At 37.7% G+C, this 19,303-nt stretch overlaps 1 protein-coding gene across 6 annotated transcripts; it reads right to left on the bottom strand.

Annotated features, from left to right (window-relative positions):
* Positions 1 to 1,119: 1,119 nt before the first annotated feature.
* Positions 1,120 to 19,303, bottom strand: LOC128689804 (uncharacterized). Of its 6 annotated transcripts, none has more exons than XM_053778283.2 (2): positions 19,192 to 19,303; positions 1,120 to 12,998 (listed from the first exon to the last, which is right to left on the bottom strand). In XM_053778283.2, the coding sequence occupies exon 2, from the start codon at positions 12,984 to 12,986 to the stop codon at positions 11,007 to 11,009; it is 1,980 nt and encodes a 659-aa protein (XP_053634258.1). In that variant the 5' UTR covers positions 12,987 to 12,998; positions 19,192 to 19,303; the 3' UTR covers positions 1,120 to 11,006. The 6 variants fall into 6 exon arrangements, with proteins under 6 accessions (XP_053634258.1, XP_053634264.1, XP_053634262.1 ...); XM_053778289.2 differs by having other exon boundaries at positions 19,237 to 19,291; XM_053778287.2 differs by having other exon boundaries at positions 19,150 to 19,289.

A 19,303-nucleotide genomic window follows, 5' to 3' on the forward strand; every position in this document is an offset into this window, starting at 1 on the left:
TATGGTAGAGAGGGAGCAGTATTGGTGTTGAGGGAAAGACGTTGGTAAAAAAAAATGAGGTCTGGTGTGAAGGCAAGACTATCAGAGAGGACTTCACACCCATTTTTGCTAAAATATTACTGATTATAGTTTATACTGTGTAAATAACATCAGTACACAGCAGAAGTATGGCATCTGCAATGTCGGCTTAGTTCGATATCTTTATTGTGCACTTTATACTAATTTTGTGGGTGGAAGTCAAAAGACTGCAGATACACATATGTTAACTAAGAAAGTTACAGTATGTACAAAACGAAAACAATTACTAGTAACAATAGTTAGGAGCAGCAGCAGAGGCAGGACAAATGTTATGCTATTATGACTAATGAACAGTCATATTATAGTATACCTGTAGAGTATAACTGGAGAGAGTTTCAAGGGTCAATGCCCCTGTGGCCCAGCTTGTGACCAGGCCTCATGGTGGACCAGGGCCTGGTCAACCAGGCTGTTACTCTTGGCTGCATGTAAACTGACGTATGAACCACAGCCTGGCTGGTCAGGTATTGACTTCAGGTGCCTGTCCAATGCATTCTTGAAGACAGCCAGGGGTCTATTGGTAATCCCCCTTTTGTATACTGGGAGGCAGTTGAACAAACTCAATACTGTACAGTGGATCCCTGCCTTACGATGGCATCGCGTCACGTTAAATCCGCCATACGATACATTTTAACGCAAAAATTTTGCCTCGCCTCACACTAAAAAACTCGCCTTACGTGATTCGCCCAGGACGCGTCCCACGTGTGGCCTCAGCGCCAGTGTTTACAAGCCAGCTAGTGCGGTCACATCTACGCATACATTCGGCACATTTCACATTATCCCAGTGTTTTTAGTGCTTGTAACTGCAAAGTAAGTCACCATGGACCCCAAGAAAGCTTCTAGTGCCATCCCTGTGGTAAAAAGGGTGAGAATTAGTATGGAATTGAAAAAAGAGATTAAGGAAATATGTGCAAAGTGGGTTGAACTGCAAACCTTTATGGATGAAAATCACCCTCTGTTACACTCCAAGTATTGTAACCACTATTTCCTTCTTTTTTGAGCATAACTTTGGTCAGAGAGGCTAGGATAATAATAGTGATCCTCCGGAATGCCTAATTTTAATTAAGTATATTCATAATACAACAAAAGCCAGAAATAATATACGAATTATTGTATATAAGTTAAGAATGCATGTTCTATATTATCCAAAATATATATAAGGCTTTCATAACAGATGATTAGGAGATCCTAGATATAATATATGTATATAGAGAGTACTTTAATGTATGAAGTCTTGTTTCCCAATTGGAAGCAGTCAGAATAAAACAGAATATGTCCAGGCCGGCTAATAAACCTTGGCCAGTTACCAGAGACGAGCAGGAGTGTTCTAGTTGGCTGCTACTTCTTCACTGCTCGTCCCTCAACCTTGAGCATACAGGTAAAGTGGGTCACGTGACGTGACTCACCAACACTCAGTAGAGTAGTTGAACATAAAGGGGGGGGGGAAGTGGGGGTATAACCATCGAACATCACTGCTAACCATACACCGGCACACCGGGCGGCAGGCAGGTTACTATACCTCCAATTAAACTTATCATGGCCATGTTACATAAATCATAATTGTTAATAAGAATTAGCCTTAATAATACAAGGACGTTCATTTCCAATTTAGCTATTAAAGGAAATAACCGCAATGTAATATTAAAGGAAGGTTAACCATAGGGGCATGACACCCTCATACAGCTATTGCAAGCCGTGCTGGTGACTATTACAATGACAATGTTGTGAACCACTTCAGACAAATCATAAAGGAACGAGAGGTACAGAGCTCTATGGACAGATATGTGTGCGACATAGGTCCAATGACTTTCAAGCTGGTCCTAGTAGCATTAAAAGAAGAAGGGAAGTAACCCCGGAAAAGGACTTGATACCTCAAGTCCTAATGGAAGGGGATTCCCCTTCTAAATAATAACAACTCCCACACACTCCCCTCTTCCCATCCCATCAATCATCACCAGATCTTCAATAAAGGTAAGTGTCATGTATTCCATTCTTAGTAGAGTATTAACTGTGCATGTCTTCTTCAGTTTGTGTGTATTAAAATGAATATTTCATGTGGTAAAAAAAAAATTTTTTTTTCATACTTTGGGGCATCTTGCATGGAGTAATTTGATTTCCATTATTTCTTATGGGGAAAATTAATTTGCCTTACGATAATTTCAGCATACGATGAGCTCTCAGGAACGGATTAATATCGTAAGGCGGGGGTCCACTGTATAATCAAAAAACCCATTGCAGTTTAAGCTGTATCCACAATTTGCTACAAACCACACAAAATTTTGATGGATAAAGGAAGCTTCCTGCTATTGGGCTGAAAAAATGGGTTCCTGGGCTCTCAGCTCAGTACTCTGCCACTCAAACCTCACCACCACGATAGGGTAACCCAGCAATGGGACTTCAAGAATAGAACACCTCAAAATTTATCACAGGTATGTTGGTCTGGGGAAAATCTTGACAAGGAAATGAAGCAGGTGCAGTGCCAAGGGGTTGAGGGGCTTAAGAAGGATTCAGCCCCTCAAAAATTCCCTAAGCCACCCAATACCAATAGCAATGAAAATGCTGCTGTTTCAAAGCAGGTTTCCTAGCCCCCCCTTTTCCAATCAGACAGCTCTTCCCCACAATGCCCCGAGTGTAGAAATTCTGGTACCATCCATGAAACAAGGGGTTTCCTGTCCCTGGGAGGGTAAATTCATAACATAAAATACACAGGTATTGATATTGAATACTATGATTTCATAAAGTTTACAAGTATTACTTTAATACATCATATATGGTACAAATTTTATAATACTGACAAGTGCATTATCTTTTAATATTTGTTCAAATTTTTATGCTTATTACAGTAACTTAGCTGCATAATGGATGTTATTAAGTGGCACAAAATAGATTACTAAACAAAAATTTAGCAGATAAAATTTTTTGATGAGGATGCTGAAAACAGGGTGAAATAAGATGCAGGAAAAAAATTTGTTTATACAATTATACCAAAGAAATTCCAATGCATTAAAACAAATTTAAATATCATGGACTTAACCACAAAACAAGCACAAGCAATATAATGCCTAATGAAATGAATGAATAAATAAGTTAAGAATCCTTTAATGTATTAGATAAAAATAAGCAGCAAGGCCTGATGAGATATCACTGGGTTTTGAAGGAATGTACAGAAAAGTTAAACTATTCACTGTGGAAAAACTGGGACTTCATTAAAAGAAAGGCAAACTAAAAGACTTATGAAAAATTTCAAATATTTTGCCACTATTTAAAAAAAAAGTTGACAGCAAGAGCCCTTTAAATGACACTATACAAAGGCCTCTCACAAAAAAGTGTTATTGTGAAACACTGAAAATTAAATGACAAGTGAACATCTGGAAAGCCAAAAAGTAAACTTTCCATATAGCAGACTTCCGAAATAATGAACAAGTCAATTTGGAAACACTGGACAAAGTACATTCATTACAAAATTGACCATTATCGTTACAATGATAGCAAAACAATCTTTTCTTTATCCAGCACAACTGCCATTATCAACCATCTGTTCTCTCCAATCAGCCTGTTATATGAAGGGTTAACTATTATGAAACATTCAATTTCAGATCAGTAAAATCCTGCACATTTCAGCTAGTAAACTACTAAATTATGCAGTAAAGAAACTGATGTGCAGAATTTATTCACAGAACTTGGACTTAAAAAACACTTTTGAGAGAATTTCTAGAATGACCAATGTGTAAACTACCGAAGAGAAATACAGTGGACCCCCGCATAACGATCACCTCCGAATGCGACCAATTATGTAAGTGTATTTATGTAAGTGCGTTTGTACGTGTATGTTTGGGGGTCTGAAATGGACTAATCTACTTCACAATATTCCTTATGGGAACAAATTCGGTCAGTACTGGCACCTGAACATACTTCTGGAGTGAAAAAATATCGTTAACCGGGGGTCCACTGTATAAGGCAAACTCTTACAACTGATACGAGATCTGTTTGAAAAAAATATGAAATAATATATGTCCTCAAGGTAAAATGTCACCATTAGGGCCCCACTTGCCTGATAATGTTCATAATTTACAAAAAGTAAATACAGTGGACCCCCGCTTAACGATCACCTCCAAATGCGACCAATTATGTAAGTGTATTTATGTAAGTGCGTTTGTACGTGTATGTTTGGGAGTCTGAAATGGACTAATCTACTTCACAATATTCCTTATGGGAAAAAATTCGGTCAGTACTGGCACCTGAACATACTACTGGAATGAAAAAAGTTCGTTAACCGGGGGTCCACTGTAATTTGTTAAGAGAAACAAATGTAGTACAATAAGTAGCAATATAGTTAGCTTCAAAATAATTACCTTAGATCGTATTATCTTGGTCGTAATTTGAAATGTCCGTATTAGTGGAATGCGGTACAGCAAAACGCCATAAAGTGGGGCCCTACTATATATTCATACGTATTTGTAAGTGGTTAACAGTAATTTTTTTTCCTATTTTTTGACAACTGCAACAGCTCATTTCTCTACGTGCCTTCTGTAGATACTTTGTACATCTTCCTTTACTCATATGAATACAAATATCAATCCTGATATCAACCTCTTATTCAACTGCACAAACAATCCTAACAGTAATTACCCTTACTAAATTGCTAATCAGGCTAAAACTCTACTCAGTGCCAGCAATAACATAATAGTATTCAACTATAATGTTAGATCACTGAGTAAACACTATTACCTACTTGCACTGCTGAAGTCTCTAAATGTTACTATAACTTTCATTATTCTTACTGAAACCTGGTTCAAACAAGATTTGACAGATATATTTACCATACTGCACTCTAAAGGAGGGGTTTTGGGATATTAGCAGTTTGGCGGGATATGTTGTGTATCTTTATACATATATGCTTCTAAACTGTTGTGTTCTGAGCACCTCTGCAAAAACAGTGATTATGTGTGAGTGAGGTGAAAGTGTTGAATGATGATGAAAGTATTTTCTTTTCGGGGATTTTCTTTCTTTTTGGGTCACCCTGCCTCGGTGGGAGACGGCCGACTTGTTGAAAAAAAAAAAAAAATTACCATACCTAGGTACACAGCCATACACAACTGCAGGCTTGACCAACTAGGAGGCACTACTCCAATGAACTGGAATGTATGAAATTTACTTGCACAAGGAATGACAATGGTGAATACATAATAGCTAAATTCACATCAAAAAACCTAAAAAAAAGCTTATAACAGTTGGAGCAGTCTACAGATTACCACACACAAATACTTACACTTTTAATAGTATCCAGTTTGGGTTTAGACCAAAAAAAAAGTATGAATGATGTGATTATACAAATGCTTGAACTAATATATACAGCTCTCGATAAAAATGAATATCCACTGGGGCTCTTCACTGACCTACGGAAAGCATTTGACACAGTGGACCACAATCTCCTGCACCTAAAACTAAATCATTACAGCATCAAAGGACAGTCCTTCGATTATCTAAACCTTATCTTAACAATAGACACCTGTATGTATATGCAAATGGAGTCAACTCCACTATCTAGCCTGTAGCTCTCGGAGTGCCCCAAAGTAGTGTCCTAGGCCCACTCCTCTTTCTCATCTACATCAATGATCTCCCCAATGTATCTCAACTCCTTAAACCAGTTCGAGTCACAGATGACACTACTTATGTCTACTCCCACTCAAACCCAGTTATACTTAGAGACACTGTAAACAACGAGATACTACAAATATATACGTACTCAGATGATGACCAACAAACTCACTCTCAACATAGACAAAACATACTTCATGCTATTTGGAAACAGAGCCTTAAATATCCAACTTACCATATCGATAAATAGTTCCCCTATTACAAGACACACTGAGGGCAAATTTCCAGGTCTTCTCCTTGACTGTAATCTTAAATTTCATTCCCACATCCAGCATGAGTGTGAGCAGGGCAATATTTAGTGAAGGGATTTCGGGAAACCAGTTAGCTGGACTCAAAGTCTTGGAAATGGGAAGTACAATGCCTGCACTTTAAAGAAGGGGTTTGGGGGTATTGACAGTTTGGAGGGACTTCTAAACTGTCTTTTCTGAGCGCTTCTGCAAAGACAGTGATTATGTATGAGTGAAGTGAAAGTGTTGAATGATAATGAAAGTATTTTCTTTTTGGGGATCTTTTCTTTCTTTTTGGGCCACCCTGCCTCGGTGGGAGACGCCGACTTGTTGAAAAAAAAAAATCCAGCATATATCCAAGAAAATTTCCAAATCAGTAGGCATCCTTTCCAAGATACGATACTATGCACCTCAAACAACACTGCTTACCCTATACCACTCTAATATATTCCTACCTCACCTATGGTATTTGTGCCTGGGAATCAACCACAGCCAACCACCTTAAACCTTTAATAATCCAAAAAAAAAAGTTGCTGTGTAGATGATTACCGGCTCCTGTACCTGACAGCACACCCCACCATTTTACAAAAGTCTGAATCTACTAAATATACGAGACATACACTCACGTTATTGTGCCTACTATATATATACAGAACATTAAACCCCAATATAAACCCTCCACTTAAACTTCTCCTTGATAGCTGCAACAGAATGCACAGTCACAAAACAAGGCACAAGTCACTCTCTGACATCTCATGTGTCAGTCTCACACTGTGCAAAAATGCAATGCACATAAAAGGCCTGAATATCTGAATTCACTGCCTGAACCGGTAATGGATCCCCTGACAACATACAAATTTAGGGCTATGCTTAAAAATCATCTCCTCTCTCAATACTAACCAAACCAACCAAAACAACTTCTAACCAGTTTGAAGCATCTCCCAAATATTATATTATATGACCTTGAGTCTATTAAAACATCTGCCAATCCATGAAATACTACTGCTTGAACCATTGATTGTAATATTGTTTTTATTATATGCAACCTCAAGATTATTTTTATAAACCTCCACCTTGACTACCTCACATTAGTATTAAGATAAAATAAAGATATATTAAAAAGTTAACCACTCTTACCTTGTCTAGACTTAAGTAGTTATTATGTACTAGGATAAGTCTGCCCAAAATGCCCCAGCATGATAGTGGCTTTCTTTGTACTGAATAAATCAAAGTTGTAAATAAACATTGTAACCTTGCAAAGAAATAAAATTTTTGTCGTTGTCTTTGTCTTCTGACAGTACATAAACATGGGTAGATACATAAATCATATACAAATTAAGAAATCATGATGACTATAAGTCCTTACAAAAAGACATAGATTAATTAAGAAAGCTAAAATATTTTGTGGAATTTACTGTAGATAAATGACAGTAAATGGAAGCAAATATGTAAAGAATATACTGTACACTGATAAAGTATTGAAATTGGACAAAGAAAGTAATCCTGGAGTGATGACAGACAAAATATATCACTGTAAAAGCATAAATGCAGTAGTAAAGAACATGAATGTTTTACACACTACTAAACTTCAAAACAACTTTCAGACACAGTATATGTATGGTCAAGCAGAAGGAAAAAAATCACAAAATATATCACACCAAAATTAGATTATACAGTTTTATGCATTACATATAGTGTCCCCTCCCCAAACAAACAAACAAAAAAAACACACACACACACACAAAGAAAAACAAGTACTGCAGATAAAATAGAAAAATTTAAAGATATGCTACTAAAAAAGCTCCCAGATCTATGAGATATGAATTACAAAACTTAAAAATGCATTTGTTAGTATTTAAGAGATAAAGAAGACATAATAATGACTTGCAAGCTCATAAAAGGCTGCAGAAAAAATTGAGAATGAATACAGTATATTTAAGCACCACCAACAGAGAAAACTAAGAGCCACAGTTGAAAAGAAAAATGCTGTGCAAAATAGGTTACTAAACAAATATTTCTCCATAAACAAAGGAAGACTATTGGAATAAGATCCGTAATAACAGGTACCACAACTAGAAAACCTGAAAAATTAAACGCCAAACTAAACACCGAAGATGGGACACTATAAGCAATGTTCTAATCTTCTAATTAGGACTAGACAGTGTATGGTAATCCCAAATACAGTACCGTAGTGAGTGGGCAATGAAATAAAATACCGACATGAGGAGGAATACACAAATGCAGTTACATATCTACTTATTTATTGCATGAAGGCAGCACTAAGCCTGTAGGGGTCATACAGTGCCCCATGAAATGGGAGATACTCAGGTTTGATCCATGGAAAGGGAAGGGTAGCTCCACTTCTTTGGATTAAGAGCCTTTCAATAGCATCAAAGCACCTCCCTTGAAGGGCATGCAGTTACAGAAATTTTATTAATGATGTTTCTGTAAAGCCTTTCCCAGGCAACTTGACAAGGCCCTTGGATAAGTGAAACATCATTAATATAGCCTCCATGTAGCTGCATCAGTGTCTGTTTCTAATCATGTACAGTAGTAGTCACAAGTATGTGTACATATATGCTATATTTTTATGTCTTTTCAATATACTTACCGACTTCATTATATCATGTATATACAAACAATTTCAACATACGTACAACACTATACAATGAACATTTATGCTAATTTCCAAGTGATCTGGCAACAAAAGCATTACCAATTAAAGATTATAAAGCACTACATTCAATGTGAAGAAAAAAAAATATATGTATTTCACTAGTAGGAACTATACTGCATAAAAGGTACAGTATACACTGCACTTTATCTGCTTATAAATCTCTATTAATAAATGTGGTAACATATTTTAACTCTATGCCAGGTCCCATTTTCTAAGCATATATAAATGCATTATAAAAAAATGTATACAATATTCATCAAATATTGTGCATATACAGGTACAACAGCAATTTTCCAGCATCCTTGGTTTCCCCAGCCTTTGATGGTACATATTTCAAATTTGCTGGACCAACTGAGGTCATATAACACCTCCAACTCACCATGGTCTGCTGGAAACTTAAACATTAGCAAAAATGAAACAGGTTAATTTATCGTTGTACTTACAAAGAATGTTGCAATACCACCATTCCCAAAATGGTAAATTTTAGAATTTTCCTATAGCTGCAGAGCTAATCGCAAGCCGTAGCTAGAATTGTTAGTAAAATATACTATGAATCACACAGAATCAAAGGATTACCAACAACTGTAGAGTAAACAATATAAGTGAGCACGCACTACATACAATGCCATCTGTGGCTGTCACGTAAACTATTTTAGCCAGACGATCTGCTGCCAGTAAATTGTTGTACCTGTATAAATAACTTCAACCTCATTTGTAATACAGTAATTAGATTTACTGTACTGTAACAAGAGCAAAACTCTGTGCCTTTTCTGAATGTCCTGTGGTTGTCACCAAATACAAGCTCTGGTCCATCTATTGTCACCATGATTAGTACTGTATATGGCAGACAATGGCATAAGCCAACAAGTGGTAATTCAAAGAAAGTTTAAGCAGGGAGAACCTTTATTTTATGATTTTTCACCCACAGTGGGGATGATGGTTGTACCTAGAGTCATCCCCATCCATCAACTTCAAAATGACCACCCCTTCTTGACCCTACTCATACTTGTTAAAGCCCCACTGTGGATGAAGCATCATAAAATATAGGCTCTCCATGCTTAACCCTTTGACTGTCGCAACCCCCAATCCTAGTCTCTCAGTGTCGCAAAATGTTTGAAAAAAACAAAATTATTTTTTCTTATGAAATGATAAAGAATCTTTTCCTGATGCTAATGACACCAAAAGTACAAAATTTGATGGAAAACTTCAGTATTACGCTTTCACAAAGTTAGTGATTTTGGCAATATTTACGCATCAGCGATTTCACCCACTTTCAGCCCTATCTTTGGCCAATTCCATTGTTCCAGTCAACCAAACTCACAGCTATTTCTTTCAAACTCCATTTGTTCTATCGATCAAGTACAAGAAACTGCCCTTTTGCCGATTTCAACTACCCAATAAAGTGGCCAGAAATTGGCAATTTGGCCAATTTCACACAAATTAAAAAATATGCCAGTTTCAAAATAGGGTCCAGAATGAACAATGCAGACATTCCTGGCACTAAAATAACATTTTCTCTGTTCATCAGTCATGTCTTCAGGCCCCTCTTACATTAGTCTTGCTTTCTATTTTGAATTAGAACGGCTAGTTGGACATTTATTGGACAATGATGTCATTTGTTTACTCTTGAACATCAGCAAAAATCGAACATTTCCACTATGTACTTTGTTCTGTATTTCAAGGTCTTTTTCATAGTGAAACCAATCAAAATCATCTCTATTTCTATAATATTTCTTCCATTCTATAAATGAGACCAAGAAAACAAGAATAAAAAAATAAATACTATATGAAAATACACCTCAAAATCAGTGTTTTAATCCAAAAACACAGTCGGAGTCTTTTTTTCTTATTATGTACTGTGTGCTGCAGGATTTTTTTTATACTGCGCACACTGACCACACAGACCCATTCTCTCACATGTGGGAGTACCAGTTTTCTCCCACTTGATTCGAAGCCACTATAATTTTTGAGTATACTTATATACATCAAACACATTGGCTCGTAAGACGTATATATACGACTGAAACAGTCAAAGGGTTAAATTGTCACTGATTTACCAAATGCAGTATATGCTTTATTTGACATTAAATTAGCATCTGCAAAGTAAAGATCAGATAATAGGCAAAGTTGTTCTTTCCATTTAACTTAAGGATTTTTATCATTTGGTGCACAGTAGAGGCAAATGTGTACTGTATTTGAAACAGCTTCTACAAATATTTAAGTAAAACATCAATTTCAGCTTGCTAAATTTTAGCCACAAAAAATGTTTACTGTATCTGTGTACTATATTACACAAGAATCAGTATTCATATTTAAAACTAAAGAAATAACTAACAACAAAAATTACTTTTACCTTTCTATTAGATGATCTACCATGATGAGTCTGACAAAGGCTCGCTTACAGTCAACTCCCCATCTGATACAGTTGATACTGTTGACTCATCTTTGAACCTTTGGTAATTCTCACAGCACTCCAAAGAATGCTCATGATGTGCTACATTTTCAGCAACATCCTCACACAGAGACTCAACAACAACTCTGATGTCCTCAGACTCACAGCTCGAGCTTAAGTCACATTTAAGTTTCCTACGTGCACTAGCCTCTCCATTTACTCTTTTGGTCCCATCAGAGCCCTTCTCTTTTTCATCTTCATCACTTTGTGAGAAAGATTCTTCAGAGAGGTCTTCAACTTCCTCTGACGATTCCTCACTTAACATGTCAGATGAGAAGAAAAGAAGGGAATCTCCATAATCTGATGAGAATATGGAAGTACTATAGGACTCCCCATCATCATCATCGTCATCATCATCGTCGTCATCAAACATTGATCCTTCTGATGCTGAACATGCTTGATCACAATCAACACTCTGAAGACCCATAATTAACTTGCAAATTTGATATTTAGCAGCTTCAATTTCAAAAAATATTGTAAAGGATTGTGGAAGCCCAAGTAATTCTATTAAATCTGTCATGTAAGATTCCATTAATGCCCCTTTGCAATCTTTGATACACAAGTCATGAAGAACTAAATTTGGCCACGTCTTCTTTGGTATTTCTGACACCATAAAAACATAATCAAAAAGAGATCGAATACACAACTGGCGAAGGCCTGCAGACACCTGTCCAAACATTAGCAGTATTAAATCTGTTGGCTGAATTCTCCCATCTCTTAAACGTTCAAAATTACTCAAGGATAAGAGAGAAGTTACTTCAGAAGCAACAGCTTGATTATTAAAACATCCTTTGTCTATTAGAGGAGAAACAGATGATGAAACAATCTTATCAATAAGATGTTTGTGTGGGCGACTTATTTCAGCTTCAAAATCTTGTGAAGAAACATGAGTATAACGGAGTCTTGTTGGAGCATCAGCCAATAATGGTGCTAATAAAGGAGTTGATAAATGGAGTATGTGTTGAATACGTGAACTGGAACAGCCTAAGCACTGAAATGGATAAGTTATTGGAACCTGAGAAAGAGAAACATTCGTCTGTATTTGAGCTCCATACTCACACAACCTCGACGCTAAATCTATCGCTCCAACAAATGCTGCTCTGAAGAGTGCCGTTTCACCACAGCAATTGTGCATATTTACATCAATAAAATCTACAGTATCACACATGGCCTCATACAAACTAAGTGATTTTTCACAGTCATTTCTCAAGATAGCATCCATCAATGGGGAATTACCATGAATGTCACAAAGATTTAAATTAACTCTGCAAGTGTCTAGAAAACGTTTTGCCAATTCAATATCTTCATGTTCAATAACCCAGTGGAAGAGAGTTTTGTGGGCAAAAGTTGTGACAACGTTAGGATCACTACCATACTCTAAAAAAACATCAATCAAGTCACTGGTTTGCTTAATTAGCTTATGGCAACTTTCAATGGTAGGCATGCACTTGGCACCTTCAAAATCAACAGTGTTAGTAATAAATTCTAACTTAATTTCTTCTAATTCGAAGTACATATTTAACTCTTCACACAGTATTTCAGAATTTCCATCAACATAAGATTTAAGCACCTCATGGTACACTACAAGCTCTTCAAAAGGACTAGGTGATGCTCTGTCCAGGTCTTCATAAGGTATCCGTAGATTAGGATTTGCACCTTTCTGGACAAGCAATTTTGCAATTTTCAAGTTACGGCTTTGATCTGTGTGGTGGTGATTATTAGTTAATACCATGTGGAGAGGAATGTTCTCATACTGGCCATCATTCAGAAAAGATGGGTCACTGATAGCTTGAATAATGTCCTCTGCATCCTTGAAATTTCCATATTCTATGGCAATTGTTAGTGGAGTTTCATTAATGCCAAACTGGCCCTGGAAAAGGTTTCGTCTCGTTGCCATGTCGAAGACACACTGAAAGTAATAAAAAATGTATAAGACAAATGACTACAAAGTAGACACATAATTAAGAAATTACTCAATTTACTTTATGTATCATACAGCACCTATGAAATGGGAGGTATGTAGGGTTTGGCCACACGCCTAAGCTCTAGACATTAGAGCCTGACCATTATCTATTAAGGATGATGGACTGATTGTGTCAAAACTACTTCTACTGTACTGGTATGCAGGCAAAACATTTCTGCAACAAAGATACCCATATACTGCACAAGCCTTTCTCATCAACCCAAGTATTACACATGTTTTTCTCATCAAAGTAATCAGGTATGCTCCAAGGAATAGGGTAGCTCCAATTCCTTAAATCAAGATCCTTTATCCAGCATCAAAGCAAGTGCATTCCTACTTTGAAGGGTTTGTTACAATAGTGCCAGCCAGTACACTGACTAATACTATTGCATCATTGACTATGTGATTAATCATACCCATCACAAAGAGCACTATTGTACTATGCATTTTTCCACATGCATGCAACACATGAGTATGCCCTATACCATGCACATAAAAAGCTGGAAACAATTATCCTGGTATTATCCCTGAGGGCTTATGGAACTGTTCATATTTATTGTTTGCCTTAGTAAATATTGAGCTAATAATTTGTGTATGTACAGTATCTGCATGAGGGATCAACCCAGGACAAGTGAAAACATTGGGCTTATTTCTTTACACCTACTGCATCTATTTGCTTAGCAGTAAGCAGGTACCTGGGTGTTAGCCAACTATTGTCAAAGCCTGGGAAAGTAGATCAAAAGATTCCTTTCAAAATAAGCCACAAATTTCTCTTCTTTTTTTTGGGGGGGGGGGGAGGGGAGGAAGAGAGAGGGGAAGTTATTTAGTATATTACTAATTCTCTGGGTTTATAATGAGAATAAAAATTTCCACCCAAGATTGCTCCATGTTAGGTTAGATTTATATGTATGTATATATAACTTATTTCTGTACCTGTACCTGAATAAGCTTAGTTACTTACTAAATAACTTATTATATACTAGGTCTAGATTTAAGAAGTATGTAAACTTTAATGCACTGCATAATTATGACTTTCTTCTGAACCTTTAATTGCATCAAATTATACTTGTATTTTTTTAACACACTGGCCATTTCCCACAGAGGCAGGGTGACCAAAAAAAGAAAAAAAAAACACTTTATAAAAAGTTTTCTTTTTGTATTTAGTAATTTATACAAAAGGGGTTACTAGCCCCTTGCTCTCAGCATTTTGGTCACCTCTTATGATTCTTTTCCACTTCCCCATGGAGTTTTATCTTTATTTACAGAATCAAAATGAAAAACAGGATAAGATTTTGTTCAGATTTTTAACCGAGAGGGTTAGCCACTCAGAATAACCTGATTAAGTCAGTGCGTCATTGGGGACTGTCTTATTCCCATTAGGGTCCTTTAAATTTGTCCCAGGATGCAACCCACAACAGTTGGCTAACACCCAGGTACTTATTTACTGCTAGGTGAACAGGGACAGCAGGTGTAAGGAAACATGCCTAATGTTTCCACCCCTGCCAAAAATTGAACCACAGACGCTCAGTATGTGAGCTAAGTGCTCTACCAACTGAAACACAGGCTACATAACCTGTGGTTCAGTTGGTAGCATGAATGTTTAACTACTCTCTTCATGGTACAGTTCAAAGAAAATTACTTTATTGTATTATATTACTAAAAGTTTTCTAACAGAAATTTCAATTAAATGGCCACACTTCCCCCAATCACACAATTATTTCCCTTTTATTAGTTAATTTTTTTTTTTTTTTTTTTTTTATCACACCGGCCGATTCCCACCAAGGCAGGGTGGCCCGAAAAAGAAAAACTTTCACCATCATTCACTCCATCACTGTCTTGCCAGAAGGGTGCTTTACACTACAGTTTTTAAACTGCAACATTAACACCCCTCCTTCAGAGTGCAGGCACTGTACTTCCCATCTCCAGGACTCAAGTCCGGCCTGCCGGTTTCCCTGAATCCCTTCATAAATGTTACTTTGCTCACACTCCAACAGCACGTCAAGTATTAAAAACCATTTGTCTCCATTCACTCCTATCAAACACGCTCAAGCATGCCTGCTGGAAGTCCAAGCCCCTCGCACACAAAACCTCCTTTACCCCCTCCCTCCAACCCTTCCTTGGCCGACCCCTACCCCGCCTTCCTTCCACTACAGACTGATACACTCTTGAAGTCATTCTGTTTCGCTCCATTCTCTCTACATGTCCGAACCACCTCAACAACCCTTCCTCAGCCCTCTGGACAACAGTTTTGGTAATCCCGCACCTCCTCCTAACTTCCAAACTACGAATTCTCTGCATTATATTCACACCACACATTGCCCTCAGACATGACATCTCCACTGCCTCCAGCCTTCTCCTCGCTGCAACATTCATCACCCACGCTTCACACCCATATAAGAGCGTTGGTAAAACTATACTCTCATACATTCCCCTCTTTGCCTCCAAGGACAAAGTTCTTTGTCTCCACAGACTCCTAAGTGCACCACTCACTCTTTTTCCCTCATCAATTCTATGATTCACCTCATCTTTCATAGACCCATCCGCTGACACGTCCACTCCCAAATATCTGAATACGTTCACCTCCTCCATACTCTCTCCCTCCAATCTGATATTCAATCTTTCATCACCTAATCTTTTTGTTATCCTCATAACCTTACTCTTTCCTGTATTCACCTTTAATTTTCTTCTTTTGCACACCCTACCAAATTCATCCACCAATCTCTGCAACTTCTCTTCAGAATCTCCCAAGAGCACAGTGTCATCAGCAAAGAGCAGCTGTGACAACTCCCACTTTGTGTGTGATTCTTTATCTTTTAACTCCACGCCTCTTGCCAAGACCCTCGCATTTACTTCTCTTACAACCCCATCTATAAATATATTAAACAACCACGGTGACATCACACATCCTTGTCTAAGGCCTACTTTTACTGGGAAAAAATTTCCCTCTTTCCTACATACTCTAACTTGAGCCTCACTATCCTCGTAAAAACTCTTCACTGCTTTCAGTAACCTACCTCCTACACCATACACTTGCAACATCTGCCACATTGCCCCCCTATCCACCCTGTCATACGCCTTTTCCAAATCCATAAATGCCACAAAGACCTCTTTAGCCTTATCTAAATACTGTTCACTTATATGTTTCACTGTAAACACCTGGTCCACACACCCCCTACCTTTCCTAAAGCCTCCTTGTTCATCTGCTATCCTATTCTCCGTCTTACTCTTAATTCTTTCAATTATAACTCTACCATACACTTTACCAGGTACACTCAACAGACTTATCCCCCTATAATTTTTGCACTCTCTTTTATCCCCTTTGCCTTTATACAAAGGAACTATGCATGCTCTCTGCCAATCCCTAGGTACCTTACCCTCTTCCATACATTTATTAAACAATTGCACCAACCACTCCAAAACTATATCCCCACCTGCTTTTAACATTTCTATCTTTATCCCATCAATCCCGGCTGCCTTACCCCCTTTCATTTTACCTACTGCCTCACGAACTTCCCCCACACTCACAACTGGCTCTTCCTCACTCCTACAAGATGTTATTCCTCCTTGCCCTATACACGAAATCACAGCTTCCCTATCTTCATCAACATTTAACAATTCCTCAAAATATTCCTTCCATCTTCCCAATACCTCTAACTCTCCATTTAATAACTCTCCTCTCCTATTTTTAACTGACAAATCCATTTGTTCTCTAGGCTTTCTTAACTTGTTAATCTCACTCCAAAACTTTTTCTTATTTTCAACAAAATTTGTTGATAACATCTCACCCACTCTCTCATTTGCTCTCTTTTTACATTGCTTCACCACTCTCTTAACCTCTCTCTTTTTCTCCATATACTCTTCCCTCCTTGCATCACTTCTACTTTGTAAAAACTTCTCATATGCTAACTTTTTCTCCCTTACTACTCTCTTTACATCATCATTCCACCAATCGCTCCTCTTCCCTCCTGCACCCACTTTCCTGTAACCACAAACTTCTGCTGAAGACTCTAACACTACATTTTTAAACCTACCCCATACCTCTTCGACCCCATTGCCTATGCTCTCATTAGCCCATCTATCCTCCAATAGCTGTTTATATCTTACCCTAACTGCCTCCTCTTTTAGTTTATAAACCTTCACCTCTCTCTTCCCTGATGCTTCTATTCTCCTTGTATCCCATCTACCTTTTACTCTCAGTGTAGCTACAACTAGAAAGTGATCTGATATATCTGTGGCCCCTCTATAAACATGTACATCCTGAAGTCTACTCAACAGTCTTTTATCTACCAATACATAATCCAACAAACTACTGTCATTTCGCCCTACATCATATCGTGTATACTTATTTATCCTCTTTTTCTTAAAATATGTATTACCTATAACTAAACCCCTTTCTATACAAAGTTCAATCAAAGGGCTCCCATTATCATTTACACCTGGCACCCCAAACTTACCTACCACACCCTCTCTAAAAGTTTCTCCTACTTTAGCATTCAGGTCCCCTACCACAATTACTCTCTCACTTGGTTCAAAGCCTCCTATACATTCACTTAACATCTCCCAAAATCTCTCTCTCTCCTCTGCATTCCTCTCTTCTCCAGGTGCATACACGCTTATTATGACCCACTTCTCGCATCCAACCTTTACTTTAATCCACATAATTCTTGAATTTACACATTCATATTCTCTTTTCTCCTTCCATAACTGATCATTTAACATTACTGCTACCCCTTCCTTTGCTCTAACTCTCTCAGATACTCCAGATTTAATCCCATTTATTTCCCCCCACTGAAACTCTCCTACCCCCTTCAGCTTTGTTTCGCTTAGGGCCAGGACATCCAACTTCTTTTCATTCATAACATCAGCAATCATCTGTTTCTTGTCATCCGCACTACATCCACGCACATTTAAGCAACCCAGTTTTATAAAGTTTTTCTTCTTCTCTTTTTTAGTAATTGTATACAGGAGAAGGGGTTACTAGCCCATTGCTCCCGGCATTTTAGTCGCCTCATACGACACGCATGGCTTACGGAGGAAAGATTCTTTTCCACTTCCCCATGGACAATAGAAGAAATAAAAAAGAACAAGAGCTATTTAGAAAAAGGAGAAAAACCTAGATGTATGTATATATATATATGCATGTGCGTGTCTGTGAAGTGTGACCAAAGTGTTAGTAGGAGTAGCAAGATATCCCTGTTATCTTAGCGTGTTTATGAGACAGAAAAAGAAACCAGCAATCCTACCATCATGCAAAACAATTACAGGTTTTTGTTTCACAGTCATCTGGCAGGACGGTAGTACTTCCCTGGGTGGTTGCTGTCTACCAACCTACTACCTAGTTAATTTATTAACATGAAACTCAGTTAGTTTCTCCACTATGATCGAACTCGCTTCCACTACGAATACTAACCTCTAAATATTGGGTGAGGTTATTAAATACAATTGCAATTATGCAAAACTACTAATGAAAGGTGACTGTGGTTACATATATAAAGCTGTGACTCAAGTTTTCAAAGTTCATGCAAATAATTTGCAGTGATAAATACTATTTTAGTCATTATTATATTCACGTGAAGCTGCTAAACCAAAATGGGTCATACCCCCTGTGGAATTGGAGGTAATCAGGTTGAATTTAAATAACAGATGATAATATAATTAAATTAGGTGTCCCGTGGCTCGGTTTTCAACACTCTCACCTCACATACCGAGTGTCCCTGGTTCAATCCCTGGCATGGGTGGAAACGTTGGGCATGTTTCCTCACACCTGCTGTCCTTGTTCACCTAGCAGTAAGAAGGTACCTGGGTATTAGTAGACAACTGTTCTCCACTAACACACACTCCTTGATGACGCACTCACTCTCCTGGGTTATCCTGGGTGACTAATCCTCCCCCGGGTTGAAAATTCAACAAATCTTATCTTAAGCGCTAAACCCGAAAGGGTCATGCATGACCCTCAATACGAAAAAGGTAGCCCCAATTCTCTGTATCCTCCTAAAGGGTACATGAGGCATATTATATGCTTACAATGGAGATGTGTGATACTAAAACATAAGATGTAATTATTCTATAAATCTCGTGGTTATGGGTTAATATCTACTGGATAATACAGGTATATCACGCCACGTGGTCCCTCTCTCACTTCTTTGCAATAGGCGCCAACTTAATTAGTTTCTTCTTAAATTACATATCGTCAAAAGTGTAGGTAAGGTTGAGTGTTGTGTTGACGCTGTGGCTGACACTCTACCTTCAAG

Source organism: Cherax quadricarinatus, chromosome 22 (genome assembly GCF_038502225.1).
Source record: "Cherax quadricarinatus isolate ZL_2023a chromosome 22, ASM3850222v1, whole genome shotgun sequence".
Taxonomy (NCBI): domain Eukaryota; kingdom Metazoa; phylum Arthropoda; class Malacostraca; order Decapoda; family Parastacidae; genus Cherax; species Cherax quadricarinatus.